At 50.5% G+C, this 19,934-nt stretch overlaps 1 protein-coding gene and 1 non-coding gene across 2 annotated transcripts in view; one reads left to right on the plus strand and one right to left on the minus strand.

Moving 5' to 3' along the window:
- GAS7 (growth arrest specific 7) overlaps positions 1 to 19,934 on the minus strand; it is a 211,149-nt gene that overhangs the window by 43,303 nt on the left and 147,912 nt on the right. The window contains exon 3 of the mRNA XM_007457844.1: positions 10,042 to 10,122. Within this exon, the coding sequence (XP_007457906.1) occupies positions 10,042 to 10,122 (81 nt within the window). The remainder of the gene's footprint in view (positions 1 to 10,041; positions 10,123 to 19,934) is intronic.
- On the plus strand, positions 14,393 to 14,465 carry TRNAG-UCC (transfer RNA glycine (anticodon UCC)). Its single transcript has one exon. It is a non-coding gene; the product is annotated as a tRNA-Gly (tRNA).

A 19,934-nucleotide genomic window follows, 5' to 3' on the forward strand; every position in this document is an offset into this window, starting at 1 on the left:
GCCTCTAAAACTCTATCCCTATGACACTCACTCATGCTCCCAACATGAGCTGATACACCTGCCCTTCAAGGGGGGGATGGGAAGCTCTGGTCTGTAGCATTTGCCAATTTCTGTGGCCTCAAGGCTCCCATCGGGACTGATTTGAAGCCCCTGACGCTGCTGCCTGGTCCTGACATCACACGTACACACTGCAGCCCATGCATCCTCAGTTTCCAGAGGTGGCGCTGCCCTTTCATGGATATAGTTACGTGAGCCTCAGCTTCTGTATCTGTAAAATGGGGACAGTTCTACCTAGTCTCTCTCTACTTTGTTGGGATGAAAATCCAACGAGACAATAACTGCAAAAGAGATCTGTAAAGTTCTAGAGTACTTCCTGAACAGAGAGGGGAAGGCTGGAGAGAGGGAAGGCCACTCCTTTGGCTCCTAAATCTCCCGGCCTTGAACCCCAAGCCTGCACTGATCTCTGGACACCAGGAAAGCATGCCTTCCTCATGCCCCAGGCTTGGAGGATTTGCTACAACACAGACAACTGCAGGTCGGCCTGGAGAAAGATGCACAGACCCACGTCCAGATCTTGGTGGTTCCTGAAGGGCACCCCATGGAGAACCTTTTTCATGCTGCGGAGTGCCCCCCATTCTCCCCCCAACTGCAGCGAAAAATCCAGGGCCACCTGTGAACAGAGGCACACTCAGCAGATTCTTGTGGGTAGCTGGGTTTCTCCCAATCTGCCCGTTGGCCGGACACTCTGGAAGAAGGGTGGGCACAGACACACCAGGACAACAAAACACTGGCCACAGAGCTGGCCCCCAGGGCAGTGGCTTAGGGGCACAAGGAGAAACAACAAATTAACCCCACGTGGCCAGTCACGCTCCTGGTCTACACCCAGGGCCCTCAAGAGGCTGCTCAACTGCTGATTCTATCCAGGAACCCTCTGGGTAAAAGGCGGGTGAGGAGGGCGGGCCAGGATTCCAAGGGCATCAGAGAAGCTGTGGCTGCCGAGGAGAATCTACTCAGGTCAGCGCAGGCCATGCCAGGAGGGGCACTAGACGACGGCTGATAAATACAACCCACAAGGCAGGCAAAACATTGGAGAAATTTCCCTTATCAAGGAGCATAGCGCTGAAACAGATAAAACACAAATGCTGGAGAACCTAAAGACAACAGTAGGAAATCTTAATATACTGCTTTCAGTCTAGGACTGATTTGTGGACAAAAGTCAGGATGTGGAATATCTTAGTAATTTAATTTAAAAGGCTGATTGAACTAGATGGATTAAACATCATACCTTATAAACAGAGATAATATCTTTTACCAAGAATCCATGCAACATAAAAAAAAAAAGTGTTGGGCCTATTTAAGCCATAAATACAGTATTGATAAATTGCAAAAGGCAAAAATAATACAAGGCACATTCTTTGACCAGAAAGCAATAAAAGTAGATACTAATAATGAAAGAACAAAATATACAAGGTCCTCATCCTCCCCGACTCCCAAACACTTGAAAATTTAAGAAAATACCCTCTTAAATGATCTCAGGTCAAAGAGGCATTTAAAACTATAATTACAGAATATTTTGAAAATAATGAGGAAGAACCTATCAAAACAAATGGGATAGGGCCTGAATTATATTTGGAGGAAAATCCATAGCCTTAATTATTTCATTACCAAAGCCAAGAGAATAAAAATAAACAGACTAAACATTCAACTTAAGAAATTAGAAAAAAAAAAATTTTTAAGCCAATAAAATAAATCAAAGGAAAACATGAGAAAAGGATATAAATATGGCAAGAGAAATTAATGAGTTAGGAGACAGGATAACATTTGCAACCCTGGCTGGTTCAGGGCAGGTCAGTCGTGAGGGGGAAGTGGAGACTAACAGCGATTAAAAAAGGCAGAACAGCCTAATTTGAGAGTGAGAGAAAACACAAATGCTTAGAATTAGGAATTAGAGAGCAAACATACGCACGGCAAACAGACTTGAGTTTTTTTTTTTTTAATGTAAGAGCACATTATTTATAATTCTATGCTAATAAATACAAAACTTTCCATAAGATTCAAATGATCAAAATGGTTTCAAAGGATACCAGAAACACCAAACCTTTGAAAAATGACCTCCCCTCCAAAAGGCACCAGACCCAGATGGTTTTACAGGCAAAGTGGTTCAAACTCTTCAAAGAAATACACAGGCCCGGACTGTACAGTACAGAAACACCTGGTGAGTTTCCCAGTTTATTATACAAAGCCAGCATCGCCCTGATCCTAAAATCTATCGACAACCAAACAAATGCAACCACAGTTCAGTTGATTACGAAATGGAATACGTAAGTTCTTACCTGAACAGGCCTTAGTTTAGAACCAGTCACTACCTTTGATGGTGCTGGGTCCCTCTAACCCAAGGTGGTCCCCATCTTCTTGAGGGCAGAGGCTGCCCTTCCGACCCCCGTCCTCTCCTTCCACAGCACCTCAAAAGTGCACCCTCAACACACCCTTCTATTTGCGGTCTCTCCCAGCCTGGCGGCCCCCATGCTAACGGCTGCTGGGAACCATCTAACGCAGTGGCATTTGCCCCTAATCCATCCTCTTGTTCTCACTTCAGTTCTGGTCTGTCAGCTGTTGGCTAATTACTGCTCATGTCAAAATAATTACTGGGAAAGAAAAACTAATTTTCCATTCAACCATTTCTCCCCATACAGCAGCTCTCCCCTGACACCCTGTCTCCCTGCACTTTACCTCAACAGTTCTGGCACCTTTGGAAAAGTCCTCCGTGGGGATCTGAACAGTTACAGCTCACCCACGATGGTCCCGATGGGCACTCAGCTTACTGAGGGTGAGACCCGAAACAAACAAGGCCAGAGGTGGGGTGCTTCAGAGGCCTCCAGCTTCTCAGGGGAAAAAATAAAATAAAATATGGTCAAGGATCACTCATAACCATAAGGACCATAATTCAGTTGGGGATACAAGAAAAAAATGTAAAATCCCAAATTCAGCTGTTTTTAAGATAAGAAAAGGGAACAGAAAGCTCTATCTAGTAACTTCAGTAACTTCAAATACAAATATAAAAACACACACGCACACATTTCATTCCTCTTTATGGGCAGTTAAACAGACAAAGAGAGGGCCTGGGAGATACATAATGAGAGAAGGCGTCAGATATTTGGTAGAAAGGAGAAGTCATTTGCTGGGGGCGGGGGGGCGGGCGGAGGGGATAAAAAACGGAAAATAAGAAGACCAACAGAGAGGTGCCAGCATCGTTCGCTGCCCAGACCTCACCCTCCCTACAGCTCTGACCCCATCGCCCAGCTCCAATCCACCCTGTAAGACTGTCCATCCTCTAAGCCCCACTGTCTAGGTTCTGTTCTCTAAAAAACTCCAAAGACAAGACTTTCTTCTTCCAAACAAGAAAATCAGCTCTGGACACCTTCCTTCTGCCTCCTGTGGGTCCAGCCTCATCTCCCTTCTCTCTGGAATAGACGAGTAACTTCCTTCCTCAACTCGAAGAAACCTGGGAGCTCCAGGGCCATTGTTCTGGAAATCCTTCTTTCCTCCCTGCTAGACATTTAAGCCTGGCGGGACGGAGCCCCTCTCCAGGCATGTGATGCAACCACCAATTCTGCAGGACGTTCCTTACAAGTGTTCTGCAGTGACAGTGAAGGGCAGAGTCTGACGGCCCAAAGAGTTTGGGACAAATGCCCCCTGTTGCTCAGATTTAACTTGGTTTCTTTACGGTAGGCCTTTTAAAATATGCTGACATGCTCTGTGAATCTCAATCAAGGAAGCAGTGTGGTAGTCCACACTTACATAGACAAAGAACCCGGATGGGGGTGGGAAAAGCAGTGGGTACTGTGGAACCCACTTTGGGAAACGCAGCCGGGGTTGTTGGAAAGCATGTTTTGAAGTCAGGCTACCAAGGCAAACACCGGAGCCAGATCTGTACTCGGCATCTCTGAAGGCACAATAGGCACCATCTCTGCCTCACTGCCCCACCATGCCCCGTGGGGCCTTGGAAGGATGCTCTATGTCGTATTCACCTTCCCAGGTGTGCGCTGCATCTGCTGGCGTCTGCTTAGGGGAGTGGTTTTACATTTATAGCCTTCTGGTCTGGAAACCCTTCTGGTCTTGAAATTTCTGTCTGGCTACCCAATCCCTGCTGCCTCCCTGGTTGTCTAAGATGTAAACTGTATTCCCCCAAAGTGAACTCACAATACATGTGTGCGTGGTGGGTGTAAAGAGTTGGAAACCTGCATCTATTCTCCAGGGCGTCAAAGGTTAAACAGGCCTTTGTAAGGGCCCCTGGGGCCTCAGCCAACAGGCACATGTTCCTAAAGGGAAAGGCGGCCCCCTATGGCCTTCCCTGGGGTCAACAGTGATTCCTAGTTGAGGGCCATGGCAGCCACTCTGGGCCTGGTAACTTGCTAATTCTGCAGTAGGTGAGAATCCCTGTTGGCTCCTATGTGGGAGGAGCCGGGGCTTCCCGATCTGGAGAAGAAAGTATGTGGGTGAGGGCCCTGGGTTCTGGAGCCCCTTTCCTGGGGAGCTCTGCTCAGGGGAAGCACAGCTGTCTGTCTGCACAGACTCCAGACTCAAAGGCAGGCCCTCCCTGATCAACTCACTGCCCTGTGATCCGGCTTCCCTGGAGGCAGGCTGTTTCTCCAAGCCCGAGCCCTCAGCGGAGTCAGGCCCCAGGCCAGGCAAAGCCAGCCTCGGAACCCAGGCTTCCCCGACGTCCCCACTCCCAGGGGAACTCAATAAATTGAGATAGATTTCCTCCATCCCAAAGGGAAACACAAATGCAAACTTAACGCACGTCCAGGCCCAGAAGCTCAGAAAGGATCTTACTCTCCACACCTGCCCAGCCCGGTCTGATGGGGCAGCCGTTAGTCACAGGTGGCTATTCAAATTCTAACAAGTGAAATTTAAATAGAATCTAAATGCAGGGTGGTACCCAGGATGGGATCCTAGAACAGAAGGAGGACAATACTGGAAGAATTGATGCAATCGAATGAAATCTAGTTTAGTTAATAATACTGTACCACAATGATTTCTTAGTTTTGACAACTGGACCACAGTGATGTAAAACGTTAACGTTAGCGGAAACTGAGTAAAGGGTATATAAGAACTCTCTGTACTGTCTTCACAATTTTTTTGTAAACCTAAAATTATTCCAAAATTTGAAAAGTACTTAGTTAAATAAAATTAAAAATTCATTCCTCAGACAGAGTAGACACATCCGCTGGCCAGTGGCTACCATACTGGATGGTGCAGATGTAGAACATTTCTGTTAGCGCAGAAAGTTCTAGGGGACAGAACTGGTCTATGGTGTCATATGGTGTTACCCAGTAACGCATAACATGAAAATCCCAGAACCTCATTTTTCACTCGTATTTTCTTTCCATATGCCTGTTAACTATTTCTCTCCATATAAATCATTACTGTTACAGTGTATGTTAAACCGGCCCAAAGAAGCTTTTTAACACGTGCTGAATAGAGCCTTCGGTATTCTGTTTGGGTTTCAAGTTGACTTACGTAGACCTCCCCCAGAAAGCTGGCATTAAATGGCTCCAATAAAGTTACTGAACAAACACAGGTCCCACTGTGATCTGAGAGGAAGCCACAAAGGGAAAGTCCTGGGCCCAGTGCTGACCCCAACATTCAGAGAGTGGAATCCCATTTGTGGGGGCACCGGGTGTGTTTCCAGATCTCTCTCCCCAGCCGGTAACCTGGCTGGCTGTGCTGCAGGCATCTGACAAACCTGCACTGAGAAGAAGGAACCGGTCCTGTTCATGGGTGGCCCTTCCAACTCCCTCCAGAAGCTCGACTCAAAAGAAACCCTGAGCTCCATGGGTAAACCCTCCACCCCTCTGCCGCCTCAAAGGGGACCTGCCTAAGCTTGGCTGGGTTCATTTGTGGTTCCCACCCACGTTCTTTTTGACCTGTTTGTCCATGATCTTCAGGAAGGACCATATGAAATGCCTGTGGTCAATAAATGTGGTCAAGTTTTCCTTCCACATCGTCCTTACCGCCCCCCCCCCACCTCCTTGCAGGGAACCCCCAACCCCACCACTGCTAACCAACTGCTTCAAGAAGGCAGCTTCCCAGGAAGACAAGACACTTCCACTGCATTTTACTCTCACCCCCATCCCAACCATCACGCTCAGAATGAAATCCCAACACCTTCCTCTGGTCTCTGCTGACTCCCCTCCCCCCATCGCCTACCACGTTCCCTCTTGTCCCCCACCCCCCAGCCACACTGGTCTGCTTTCTGTTCTCAAACATGCCAAGGTCACTCCTGCCCCAGGGCCTTTGCACTAGCTGTTCCTTGGCCTAGAACACTCCACCACCACCCCCCACACACACCGCCTTCTCCTTGTCTTTAAAGCTATGACTGAAACATCACTTCCTCACTGAGGCCACCCCTCACGCCCCAGTCACACACTCTGTCCTGCTGCCCATGCAACGAACATCTGACGTATTCCATGTCTGCCTGTTTGTCCAACTCTGCCACTAGAATGTAGGTTCCCGGGAGCAGGGACCACACAAGGACTGGCTTGTCTGTGGCTGTATCCCCAGTACTGAGAACAATGTCCGGCATATTTTTTGAATGAAAAGGTTTGCAAGTCCACCACTGTTGCTTTGCAGAAGCAGAAGCAGAACAAAAGAAGCTGAGATCCAGGGCCCTGAGTGGTCTCCAGGCAAGGCGCCCACAGTCCCGGGAGCCCAAGGACGGGGACAGTCAGTTTTTGAAGCTACCTCATGTCTTCATCAAGTCTCTCTCTCTCCCCACAATAAAATTCAATCTCCTGAAAGCTGCTTAAAAAACTGAAGGAAAGAATGGCTGGAAAAATCCTAGTGCTCTCCTATAGAGAGAAATACCAACAGTTATTCTTCTATTCTTTAGACAGAAGGTTCAGTTCCAAAACCAGAAAAGATGATGCCAAAACACCTCAGATCTTGCTATACCCTCACAGATGGGTTCTCTTCACTTCCATCCCAGAGGGTGGATGGAGAGTTGACACGTGTGTTCATGCCCCAGGGTGGAGAGGGCCACAAATCATAACCACGGAGGGCTGGACCTCAGCCGTGGTCTTCCTCCCGTTTACAAATGGGCAAAGTGAGGCCTGGCAAGGAGAAGGGGTGTGCCCGAGGCCCCTGTCTAAGGAGCTGCAATTTCACAAACCTAAGAGGTCACTGTCAGAGGCACCCTTATTTTAAGTACTGCTGAGAAAGAAAGAAAAAAAAAAGATGCTTCCAATTAGACTAGGATACACCATTGATCTCCAAGATGTTAAAACTGGGAAACAAAACGTGGGTCTGAGAGTCAATGAGCTGGGGTCCTGCATGTTTTGCAGCCGCTTCTCACTGTCATGGGTTGTCGTCCATCATCCGACAGAGAGCAGTGCTGAGCCGAGGTTCTGAGTCCTTCTAGAACATAGCTTCTAACCCCGGCGCTGCTGACGAGTGGGGCTGGACGGCCCTTTACTGTGGGGCTGTGCCGTCCCGTGCATTGTAGGACATCTGGCAGCATCCCTGGCCTCTACCCACTAGATGCCTGTAGCTCTTCCCCCAACTGGTGACAGCCACGAATGTCCCCTGAAGGCAAAATCACCCCCGAGTTGACAACCACTGCACTAGAGCCAGGGAGGCTTAACAAGTATGTACGTGTGATGCAGACAAACACACACAAGGACAGAAGCACCAAGTTAAACGGGGTCTTCAGTTCAGGCCTTCTCTGAGCTGATGTGTGCTCTCCAAAGGGGAAGAGAGAAGACAGGATTTCCAACTGTCTTTGACTATAAAGCCCTTTCTCACAGAGAAATGGACAGACTTGGGATCCCAGGGATGTGGGAAGCAGGTGCCCTAGGCCCCTGGGGGTCCACCTAAGTCTGTCCGATGCCTTGGCCACCTTGGCAATTCTCATCCCCGGATCTGACCCTCTCCACCATCTCCCACCTTTCTCAGCCCCTCAGAGCCCCGGCACCCAGCGCAGTGCTGGGTTATCGTGGCTCTCGTGCAAGACGTGAAGGCAGGAATTTGTCACACCGGAGCCTCCGGGCTGGTGACCTGAGCCAGCTTCTTTCAGTCCTCCTTCTAGGGGATGGCCCCACCAACAGGATGCTGCTGGGGCCAGTGACAGTGACAGCAGGCTTTGGAGAGGTGACCCCGCTGACCCAGAGGGCAAGTTCCCTAACCAGCCCCAGCAGCCCAGTGTAGCAAGCTGTGGAGGGTGGCAGGCTGGGCCATTGTCACCTGTCATCTCACATGACCCAGCCTCCCCCTGCCTGTGTCATGCTCCGGTGGACCCCTCTGGCCGGAAAAGACAGCTGGGTTTTCTTTCTAGCGTCTGGGTGGCCTGGAGCCAGCAAGGATAGAGGGCCACACCTTACATTATTCACACTACCATTTCTATTGTTAAAAAAAAAAAAAATCACAAGAACAGCAACAAAAGACAAGGCAGCGTGCCAGGAAATGCCTATTGTCATATGACAGCTAGGAAGGCCGAATGGCCCCATTTCTGAGGACTTGGTCTGAGAATGTAGCACTGGCTGCATCCCTAGGAAACCGGGAGGAAATGCCCCATTTCCCTGCCCCACAGGGGGTTCCTTTTTAAAAATTTTAACGAAAAAAAAAATGTGTGTGTGTGTGTGTGTGTGTGTGTGTGCGCACATGCATATATACACACACACAAATATAAATAAAAACATTTTAAAAGTCTAGAAGAACTTTCCGTTGGAAGCATCCCCCCAATCCCCTCTCCCAGACCTCAGATGATTCTCCAGGTCTGTTCTGCCACCACTTGGGTTCCGAGTTCTGTGGCTGGCAATCTTCACAGCCCTAAATAACGTGCTTGGATCCCACTTTGATTTCTCAGTGGTGGAGACTGAAAGACACCCCACTGGGAAAGGTAAGGCCTGACCCACTCACACTGGGCACGGCTCCCTTCCCAATCCAGGGTTTAAGAGTCCTCTTACGACTCTCAGCTCTTCCTTTGGTTTCCTGTGATGCGTTCGGTAAATTATTCGTGTTCCGAGAAGCGTACGGGGCTCTCATCTCCCCTCCCCTCCACGTGAGCAGGGGATGTCACTGCTGCTTTTGCCCAACCCCCCTCCCCCAGCCCATGCCTCCCCTCCTCTGTCCCACACTGTCAATGCTACTGATGTTCAAATTCCAGGTTTACACACCACGTTTGTGAATTCACTCAAAGCTGAGGCCAGGCTCCATTTGGAGACGGAGGAGTCCACAAAAGAAAAGGAGAGACAGAGTCCCCACCTCAGGGAGCTTACAGTCTGGGGTGGGAGAGTGACAACCAACAGGGAGGAGTACTCTGAGGACAGTGCAACAGCAGGAAGCGGGGATCCAGAGTGATGGGAAGGGACTGTAAATTGAGCCATCAAGGAAGGCTTCTCGGAGGAGGTGACATTTAATGCAAGGTCTAATCCACAAGAAGTCAGAAGGTGTTCTCCCCACTGGTGTGTCCTGCAACCCACCTCCTGGGATCCCAGAATGAGATGTATCCTAAGAGTAATAAACCCTCCACCTATTATAGGAATGTCTACCTTGACCACCTCTGCTTCATTACCTATGCTGATGGAGAACTCATATCCTTGCAAGGAATCCATTTGCTTTCCAGACATTCTGTTTGAAAGCTGCCCTGTAAACATCTGCCTCCTTAACTGCTATTCCTTGAGGCCTTAGGGAACCACATGGACCGAGTCTGCCCCCAGCTTGGGTCCCTACACTGGCAGACAGCTAAGACCTCTGACGCTTCACCTCACCCAGCCATGCCCCGCCCCCCCGCCACCTCCCCGAGCACCTGAGAGCGAGTGAGAGGGACCAGAGCTGCTGCCGGCACTACCAGGGTGTTGCCATCCCACGGGGCAACAGGCTATGGGGCCTCCAAGCCCTCTAGACCCCTCCCCAGGTTTGGCCCATACGATCCGCAGCCAGGTTTCAGACCCAGGCTCCAGAGCCGTGGCCTCCCCCTTGAAGGTGTGTGTGGTTCCCAGTCGGCCCCCAAGGTGCCCCAAAGTAGTGCGTGGACGGTACCTGTCAGAGGCAGAGAGCTTCTGTGAGGGCCAGGGCTGGCTGGAATCCCAGGAGAACTGCTGGGACGCTCCCAGGTGGTCTCTGGTCAAAGAAAGAAAAATACACAATCGCGCTGAGAATCTGCTAGGGCAGAAGCTCCTAGTGTCACAGAGCAGAACTGGGCCACCTCCCTCCCTAAACCTGGGAAGCAGGAGTCCACCTTCTGCTCCCATATCCGTCTCCTCTCCTGCCCTCCCATGACAACAAAGCTTCTCTCTGCTGGGGACCCTTCTCCATGCAGCTGGGACCGAAAGGAGGTGGGCTTCTGGCTGGGATCCTGTGAAACAGTCCCCATTGCCTCTCTCCTCCTGCGAGGCTGCCGACTCATGCATCTCCACTTCGGTCCCTCGTCCTGGAACCCCAGCTGTCAACCGGGCATCACTCCCCAAATGCCCACTGTCATCTGAAACCCCAAAGCCCAGAGGAAGGAGCCCTGGCCGGGGGGTCTGTACAGAGACCTGGGTGATTGGGGGTGATTCCCTTCCTGGTCCTACAACTCCACGTCTTGTGTGAATTACAGCTGCTGGGTCTGATTGAACACTTCTGTCTCTTCCAATACCCAGCCAGAAATAAAGCTAAGATTGCAGCTATACGATCATCCCCCAAACGCTACTTTACCCATTTCACTGCTGTGAGCAGAGACTTCTCATAAAATTATCTAGTGATAAAAATAAGACTTTCTCACTATTTACAATGTGGTGATGTAGAAAAAAGTGCAAAGAAGAAAAAGTATCATCCATAATCCCACAACTCGGAGGTCATCACTAAACATCTGGGTACCTGTGTGTTGATTTGTTTTCTAGGCATATGTACATCTTTGGAACAAAACAAAATCATACTGTACATTCTTTTCACCTATGGACTTCTGTGGGTATCTTTCCAAAACCATTAAAAGGGCCGGATAGCACAGGATCTATTAAGAGCAGTGAGTCTAGAGCCAGATGCCTGGGTTTGAATCCCAGCTCTGCCTCTCACCACCAGTTTAACCTTGACCAAGCTAATTGTCCCCTTGGTGCCTCGGTTTCCACCTCTGTAAAATGAGATCAATAATGGCATCCACCCAAGGCAGCTGTTGTGTTCATGCCAAATGCCCATTTATAAGCTTTTAGCATCAAGTTATTTTTAAAGTTAGTCCAATATATGGATATGACACTATTTAGTCCAAAATTCTCTTACTGAAAATTCAATTGTCTCAAATACTTAAAGCAAAAACTAACACAATCTTTCAATGGCTTCTGTGAATTAAGATTCGAGAGAACTGGGGTTTTCCCTCAGTTCCGACTCTTATCTGCTGTGCAGCCCTGGGCAAGTCACGCCACTTCTCTGGTCCTCCGATTCTCCATCTAAAATGAAAGGGTTGGGCTGACTGGTCCTTTAGGCCCCAATACTCTTGCCCTCCAGCTTTGGTGGTCTCAAAACCTTAAGATCGGGGCTTCCCTGGTGGCGCAGTGCTTGAGAGTCCGCCTGCCGATGCAGGAGACGCGGGGTCGTGCCCCGTTTCGGGAAGATCCCACATGCCGCGGAGCGGCTGGGCCCGTGAGCCATGGCCGCTGAGCCTGCGCGTCCGGAGCCTGTGCTCCGCAAATGGGAGAGGCCACAACAGTGAGAGGCCCGCATAACGCAAGGAAAAAAAAAAAAAAAAAAAACCTTAAGATCTACTGTTTGGGTTTTAGGATCTTATGGCTCTAGGAGTTGCGTGGTAATACGGTCCCTTCATGTCTTAAGGGAGAGAAAAAGGAGGGTGAGCAAAAGGCAAGCAGCAGGGAGGATGTGACCAGGAACAAGAGAGCAGAGGGGTCTGCTAGGAGGGGTGACCAGAGGGCAGCCTCCCTGGAGGAGGAGGGACGCTCGGGCTGGTGCTGAGAGCACCAAGATTTGGAGAATCTACATGAAGACCACCAGACTGCTCTGAGGCCGAGGGCAGTAGAAAGCATCGTAGGCCTGGCCGCTCAGGAGCTGAGTGACCTTTGGAAGCCATCTAACCCTGTGTTTTGTTTTTCTCAACTGTACGATGGGGATAAAAATGGTACCTAATTAGGGCTGTAATAGCATGAAATGGGTTAGTACATGTAAGGTGCTTAGGATGACAGGGGCACACAGTAAGTGCCTTATCAGAGTTAAATAAAGCAAACAGGCTAGCGAGGCTGGATGTAGAAATGGGGTGGGGGGGAATTCAGATGAGAAAACAGCCTTCCTACAAAGTGAGCTGGGCTCCAGCAGAGACCAGACGCGGCCTGCAGTCTCCATCTCCTTCCTAAAGAGGCATCTCTTCCGCCCGCTGGATCAGCCCCACCTGGAGGCCACACTGCTGTCTCCACATCCACAGCGCCCAGCTCAGGCTCTCCCCTCCAACCCAGCCCCCTGGGGCTCAGGGGACCAACCTCCATGGCTTCACCAGCTCCTCCCGGGTCCCACCACCCACAGGCAATCAGTTCCCGGGGCCTGGAGGTACCCCCTCCATCACTTTCCTCACCTCCTCTCCACCTCACCCCTAACGTGTCTCCCCATCCAGGATCAGCGCTCACCTGGAGAACCCCTTGCACCTCCTTTCCAACAAGGCACAGAGAACAAAGTCCAAGCTTTGTCATCCCCATGCCCACCTCACCGCCAGCGAGGCTCCAGCACAGCAACCTTGTCTGTCTGTCCAGACTGACTCCCACTGACCTCACTCCAGCCCAGGTAACTCACTTGCTGGTCTCGGAACATGTCTTTGCTCTGATTGTCTACACACCCTCACCACCTCCTGCCCCCACCATCCTTCGATGTCAGGATCGTGTTCGTTTGCCAAGTTCCAACTAAAACGCCTCTTCCTCCATGTAGCCTTCCCAGCGGACTGCGGGAGAAGGCTCTGAAATCACAGGGAGATGCTGCCTGCAGTCAGAACCACGCTCTAGATGCTGGGGCCCGAAGGAAGGCCCCTTGCCCTGTACTCGCCAGCCTGGGTCACTCACAGGCCCCCCGAGGCGGGAATCCCTTCTCCTGTATCGCATCTCTCTATCCGGCCTCCGACAGGACTCCATCAGGGACAATGCAGATGCCTGAAGGGTTCCGCCCAGCCCACCTCCTGGTCTTAGCCAGCTCTGGTCAGCCCAAAATACAAAGCCACTGTGAGCCTGGGGCAGCCCAGGCGGACATCTGGAGAGAGCCCCCGGGGCTCTGGCTGAGTGACCTCATCGGCAGCAGGAAAAATCACCCCAGATGACCACACCACACACAGGCAGGAAACCATTTCCAGGTCTTTTTCAATAAAAGACTCCCTAATCTATTTACAGCACACCAGGCTCCCCGATAGAGCCAAAGCAAAACTGATGTGGCAGCTCGGGGCTCAGGTTATCCTGGATTGAGGCCCCCTTGCATTCTCTGGGCTTCCATCCTGGGGTTCTAGGTCATTCCACGTGACCCCCCCAGACTGCTAACAGTCACCGCCATGCTAACAGTCACTGCCATGCAGGCCCCAAAGGCTCTGGGTGGGTGGGGGCCAGTGAGGACAGAGTGGAAGGAGTGAAACCAGTGCTCGGAAAGCCTCTGACCGTCCAACCCGATTCAGGAGAAACACATTTTTTCCTAAAGGCAACTCTAACTCAACTCGAACCTCTTCCGCTGAAAACAGGGGAGAGAGATACACACACAAACGAGCTGACTGCTGACCGTGGATCAAATCGGACCAAGGGAGGTTGCTATTCTAGCCATCCACGTGAGAAGCCAGAAATTTCCATTTCCCCATCAGTGGATTACAGTGGCTGCCCCATGTAGAATAAAACTTTTAAAGAGAGAGTATAGTTGAAAGGTGGAAAGTGATGTAAATGTGATTTCAGAGCACAGACGCCCCTTCCTTAAAATAAGAGTAATTATTATTATAATTATTTTTAAAAAACAGTAAGCAAGGCAGGAGTTATTAACTTTAGAGTCACTTGTGGACTTCGTTTCCCTTTGTTAAGACTACATCCTTCATGCTTTACAAGGTACGAGCTTGCAGTGGGAAAGTCAGTGAGCCCCTGGACCTCATCTTCCTTGGGCGGATCTGTGAGCCTTGTCCCCCTGCCCCCCCCCACCCCGCTTCTCCCCCTCCCCTTCCCACACTCTGCCCCACCCACCAGTGGATTCCTGGCTCATGATTGGTCAGTTTTCTTGGTTGAGTAGTAGCTCTCCGCTGCCCCCACTGGCTATCAGGTGAAATAACCACAGGTACCAGCCTAGGAGGAACTGGGTTCCTGGGCCCTGATCACGCACACCCCGATGCCCTTGGCAGGGACAGAGCATGTGGAAACAGAAGGACGCAAAAGCTCCTCGCAAACACCCTCTTGCAGGGAATTCCCTGGCGGCCCAGTGGTTAGGACTCTGCACTTCCACTGCAGAGGGCCCGGGTTCGAGCCCTGGTCGGGGAACTAAGATCCTGCAAGCCACGTGGTGAGGCCAAGAAAACTTTCACAATTGCAAGAAGTGGACACGCCTCCAAAACTAGGACTTTAAAGCACCTCTGTCAAAACTGAAAAATCAAGCAGGCACAAAATTTTTTAAAATGACATCAAAGAACTGAAACACAGGATTAACAAATTCCATGAAAACTGGAGATATGTAGAACACTGTACCTAACTGAATAAAATATAGCCTTGTACATTTAAACAAACAAGCGAAAAAACACAACACCCTCTTTCAGGGGCAAGAACTGCTCTGCAGGATCGTCTAGGTCTGATCACCAGTGGGAGGGCTTCTGAGCCTGGGCCAGACCCTGAGTCTCAGGCAGCCCAGAAGGGTTGCACCACGGCCACTGGCCCCAGAATCTAGTCTATTTCATGAGCTTCAGCAAACACGGACTCCAGGCTCGGAGACCTGAGGTCTTCAGTGGGAAATGCTGGCTGGAGTCAAGCCTGGGGTGGGGGGTGGGACGGGGGTAAGTAGGTGGCAGCTAACACCCCACCAACTCCCAGCCTTCAGGCAGCACACACAGCCCTGGGGTGCTCCCCTGAGCACTGAGGAAGAGGAGAGCTGGGGACACCAGGACTCCACTGGCACAAGAAAGGCAAGAAGTGGAAAGGAACCTGGACCGGGTGTTTAAAACACCACTCAAATATTCTGAGGCAGCCTAGAGATGTTCCTAAGAGTTCAGGTGTCATACAGACAGAGGTTCGAATCCCAGGTCCACCTCTTACTACTGGGTGCTCAGCCTCGGTTTCCTCACTGTAAAGTGGGGATGACACGACTGCAGCCTCGTGGTCCTGGGATGCCCGGTCAGTGGGCACATACAGCTTCCAGCACAGTCTCGGAGACAGAGGAAGCCCTCAAACACATTAAACAACACCAGTAATAATACGAATGAAACAAAACCCTCTGCATTCCTTCCTTCCTCCTCTCTGCTTCCCAACTTCCACCCCACCAGCTGCCTCCCTGCCCCCACCCCCCTTCCTGCCTTCACAGAGCACAGCTCCCAAAGGGAGAGGGAGGGCAGGGCTCCCTCTCGGGGGCTGGGGGGAAGAGGTGCTAGAAGGTCTTCGTTAGCATGTCTGAGCTGCAGGGGGGTCCCCGCACAGCAGCCCACAGAACCCTTATGCAACCCTGTGATCCAGGCAGGGCAGGGGCCCTGACGCCCGCTCTACAGATGATACAGAGGCTGGTGATGCCAACGGATGAAGCAGCAGCCCCGTCAGTGCCCTGGCCGTTGGATACTGGCCTGAGCCAAGCTTTGGACTGGCTCCAGCTGGCACAAAGGGCCTGCAAGAGCAGGGTGGGGAGCTCCCAGAGAAATTCTAGTAGGGAGGGTGGTCCGCCTGGAACACCCCGAGCCTGTCCTTCAACCCCTTTAGGATCCCTGACATACCAACCTCCTCATAGGGTGGAGACTCGGTCAAACACACCGGGAATCCCTGAACTTGGGCTGGGGAATGATGAGGGCTGATGCAACATAAGAAAAAGGGGGTCGTGTCATTGAGCCAGCAAGTATGGGCAGCTGACTGCCAGCTCACAGATATTACGAGCCCTGCTGTATGGCTGAGAAGACTGTAGATGGGTCCCCAGAAGGAAATCTTATCACATCAAAGCCTGAACACTCAGGATCCAGACCCTAAGCACAACTATTAAGCAAAGCTCCAGGTCTGTTTCCCAAACTTGGTCTCTCCTCGGGATCATTCGATCTGAAGCTACAGATTCCCAGACCTTGCGCCCGAGACTCCGGTTTAGCAGGTATTGGGTGGAACCCAGAAGTCAGCATTTTAACAAGCAGAGTCTCAGGGGTTACCCAGATGTAAGAAAAACGGGTAGAGTCCATAGTAAACCATGACGGGAACCAGCCACAGACGTGGAGGTACCTGGATGAGACAAAAAAACCCCAGGGGAGCGATCAGACACGGGATCAGGCATAGTATGAAGCAAGATGTGTGAGAGCAACGTAGGGTAACTTAAGGAACCCTCCAAAATGTCATGTCTAACCCGATGTTCTAAAAATATCAGGTTCATAACATCTGTCCCCAAGAGCCTCTGCTTTGACTTTGTAGCTCTGTTATCCATTTTAGTTCCTGAGGGAGCCTTACGAATTACCAGTGACTGTCACAAACCCTTTAGCACAACTGAGTCCTTAGGGTTTTATGCAATCCTGGTCCCAGGTGGTTGGCATGGACAGAGCTGACAGGTCAGCACCAGCAGGATATTCTCAGCTGGAAATCTTATCAAATCAAAGCCTGGGACACTCACAGCCCTATGTGTTCTCCGCCAACATCATTTAGGTTTTCTGAGCCCTATGAACAGGCACCAGGCTGGGGAGGAGCTCTGAGAGCTAACAGCATCATCCCTGCCCTCAGGGAGCTGACAGCTTGGGGAGCTGGATGAGGTCTTCTTAACTCAGCTGTAACACGTGCTTTCAAATCAGATCCTCCCAGAGATGTGATCTAAGGGCTGGGACTGTATCAAATAAATGTATCTCTGTCTCCCTGGCCCCCGGTACAGCAGGCACTCAGTAGACGTTTGAGGAATCAATGGAAGCTCAATTCAAATCACTGTCAGAAGCAAGTCTAGTTACATTGCCGATGGCTGACTTTAAAGATGAGTGAGTGAGTGAGTGTGTGTGTGTGTGTGTGTGTGTGTGTGTGTGTGTGTGTGTGTGTAGATAAAAAGATAAACAGCCAACAGAAAGACAAAGAAGGGGCAGGGAGAGCAGACGGGTCACCAATTCCCTTCACATAGTATGAAGTAGAAATCAAGCAAGCTGCTCAATCCAAAAGGAGCCCAGAACGTACACAGGTGGGTCACAGAAAAACAATTACAAATGACCAATAAGGAAGAAAAGATGCCGATTCTCACTCAAAATTGGAGAAGTGGGGCTTCCCTGGTGGCGCAGTGGTTGGGAGTCCGCCTGCCGATGCAGGGGACGCGGGTTCGTGCCTCGGTCTGGGAAGATCCCACGTGCCGCGGAGCGGCTGGGCCCGTGAGCCATGGCCGCTGAGCCCGCGTGTCCGGAGCCTGTGCTCCGCAGCGGGAGAGGCCGCAACAGTGAGAGGCCCGCGTACCGCAAAAAAATAAAAAATAAAAAAAATTGGAGAAGTGCAAATTACGATGACAAGGCACTATTTTTTTCACCCATTGGATCATTTTCTGCTAACTGGCTACTAAAGAAAAAAGGCAAGTCTGCAGAGAACAATATGTATGAAACAGACCCAGAAATGGGCATAAGACATCAGGAGATCCCAGAAACCCAGGACAAACAATGCGGCTGATTTTCCTTCCGGTCCTTAAGCGGGGGCTTCTGTGAGATGCCCCATATCCTTCTAATAAAGGTCCTTTTTTCATAAGCTACTTTGGGTGGGCTTCTATTCCTATAACAAGGTAGTCCCTGCCCTTGGACAATCCCCCAAACGCACTGCCCTGTAATGGTCAACGCCAGCCCCAAGGCCATTAGATCCACATCTGGAATCTCCTTCTGTGACCAGGCTGAACTGTGACTTCTGAAGTAGGACTTCCATAACCTCTCCTGGGAAAAAAATCACACCCCTCAATGGTTCAGAAGCTTCTCTACCCACAAAGTGGTATTTTCCACCCATACGTCACCTTTTTGTTTTGTTTTCTCAGCATTTATGGACTTCAATCGCTCTGCACTGCTAATCCAGATTTAGAAGACTTTCCAGTAAAAGGTGTGACTTTACATTTTATAAATAATGCTCAAGATCGCTGAGAGTGTTGCTTTTCACAAGCCAGAGGAAACTGTCAGAAAGAGCTCTGGTTATTTTGGGAAATAGGAATAGGCAATCATCTCTCTGAGGTGCAGCCACAAAGGCACTTCCAAGACTGCTGGATCCCCGAGGAAGGCCGGCCAGCCCCTGAGGCACAAAGAACCAACACTACAAAACAGGTATAGAAATTCTGGGCAAAACGAGCTCTCCTCAAACATTAAGAAAGGGCATTCCGGGTAGAGAAGACTACACAAAATGGGGAAGAAATGGGTAGAGTTGAATGAAACAAGATTCCTTAGGAAAGTGCATGAGTAAGTTTAAAAAAAAAAAGCAAAAAAACAAACAATGAAAACCCTCTCTGCAAAGAAGCCTGAAAGCCTCATCCAATTAGGGAAATGTTAAAATGCTGGGGACAGAGGCAGCCTCCTGCAACTTTAGAGCATATGAGCATCACCTGGAGGACTGGTTAAACCACAGGTTGCAGGGCCCACCCCCAGAGGGTCAGATTCAGGAGGGCTAGGGTGGGGCCTGAGAGACAGCATTTCTAACAAATTCCCAGGTGATACTGACGCTGCTGGTCCAGGGACCCCACTTTGAGAACCACAGACGTAGAGAAAGACAAGGACAAACAGCATTCTCTGCAACAGTTCACCCTGCCTCCAGAGGTTGGAGGTGGGGCTATAAAAAATAAAAAATTTTTTTGAAAGGTACAACAATCAAACCAACCCACGAATTACTCCTGACCTGAAAGCATCCACTGCTCACCTCCTTTCCTCTGAACGGGTGCTGTTGGCTGAAAACTGAGGCAAATAGTCAAGTTGGCCCAAGAGATGCGGAGAAAGAAAAGTGAACCCCACGGGGCAGATGCTCTGAGAAAGCAAAGAAGAAATCCTCCAGGACCACAAATGTTTGGGCTGTTATGCAAGCCTCTTGAGGATTTCCTCTCCATCCCTAAAGCCCGCTAACTAAGGCTTCGCATTTGCACACCTGGTAAGAGGAATTCACACTCTGTGCACGAGAGTTGAGCCAGCTGGGTGGGGATGTGGTGTCCAAAAGCACTGTGTGCTCCCTGGCCCCTTCTGTCCTATTTCCCAAGGCTGTGCCCCTGTTCTGTCCTCTCCGTACCTTTTCTGCAGTGTCTCCCCCATCAGCACGTGTTAATTTTACATACCAGCAGCAGAAAGCAAGTGAAGTCTTTATCCGTGGCAGAGAGGAAGAGAAGGGAGGGGGAGGAGGGGATGGGGGTCTCCTTGACTCCCATCCCAGAACACACCTCCTTCTGTGGCAGAGATCACGTGGCCCGGCACCCCTGGATGCTCCTTGCGCCACATAGAAGAGACCGGGGCCCTTTCAGGCTCCAGTTTGTGCATCTCAGCCCCAGAACGATCCCCAGAACATGAGACCACCTCTCCAGAGGAACAGAGGAGGGTGGGATGTCGTGCTGGGGAAGGCAAAGCAAGAGAGAACCTTGGTGCTCAGCTCCCATCTGCTCCTCTATTTCAGAGAAACTAATTTTACCTACTTGTACAAGTAATACAGGTCCAGGGAGAAAACACTGGAAAATAGCAAAGTCAAAAGAGAAAATAAACATCCTCCCTAATCCCACCGCTCAGGAAGAACCCCTGCGTACAAGTTATCTCCCTCCACATCTAAATGCAGTGGTGTGTCATGAGAGTGGAAGGCACCCCAGGCAGCAGG

The sequence above is a fragment of the Lipotes vexillifer genome, unplaced genomic scaffold (genome assembly GCF_000442215.2).
Source record: "Lipotes vexillifer unplaced genomic scaffold, Lipotes_vexillifer_v1.1 scaffold611, whole genome shotgun sequence".
In the NCBI taxonomy this organism is placed as follows: domain Eukaryota; kingdom Metazoa; phylum Chordata; class Mammalia; order Artiodactyla; family Lipotidae; genus Lipotes; species Lipotes vexillifer.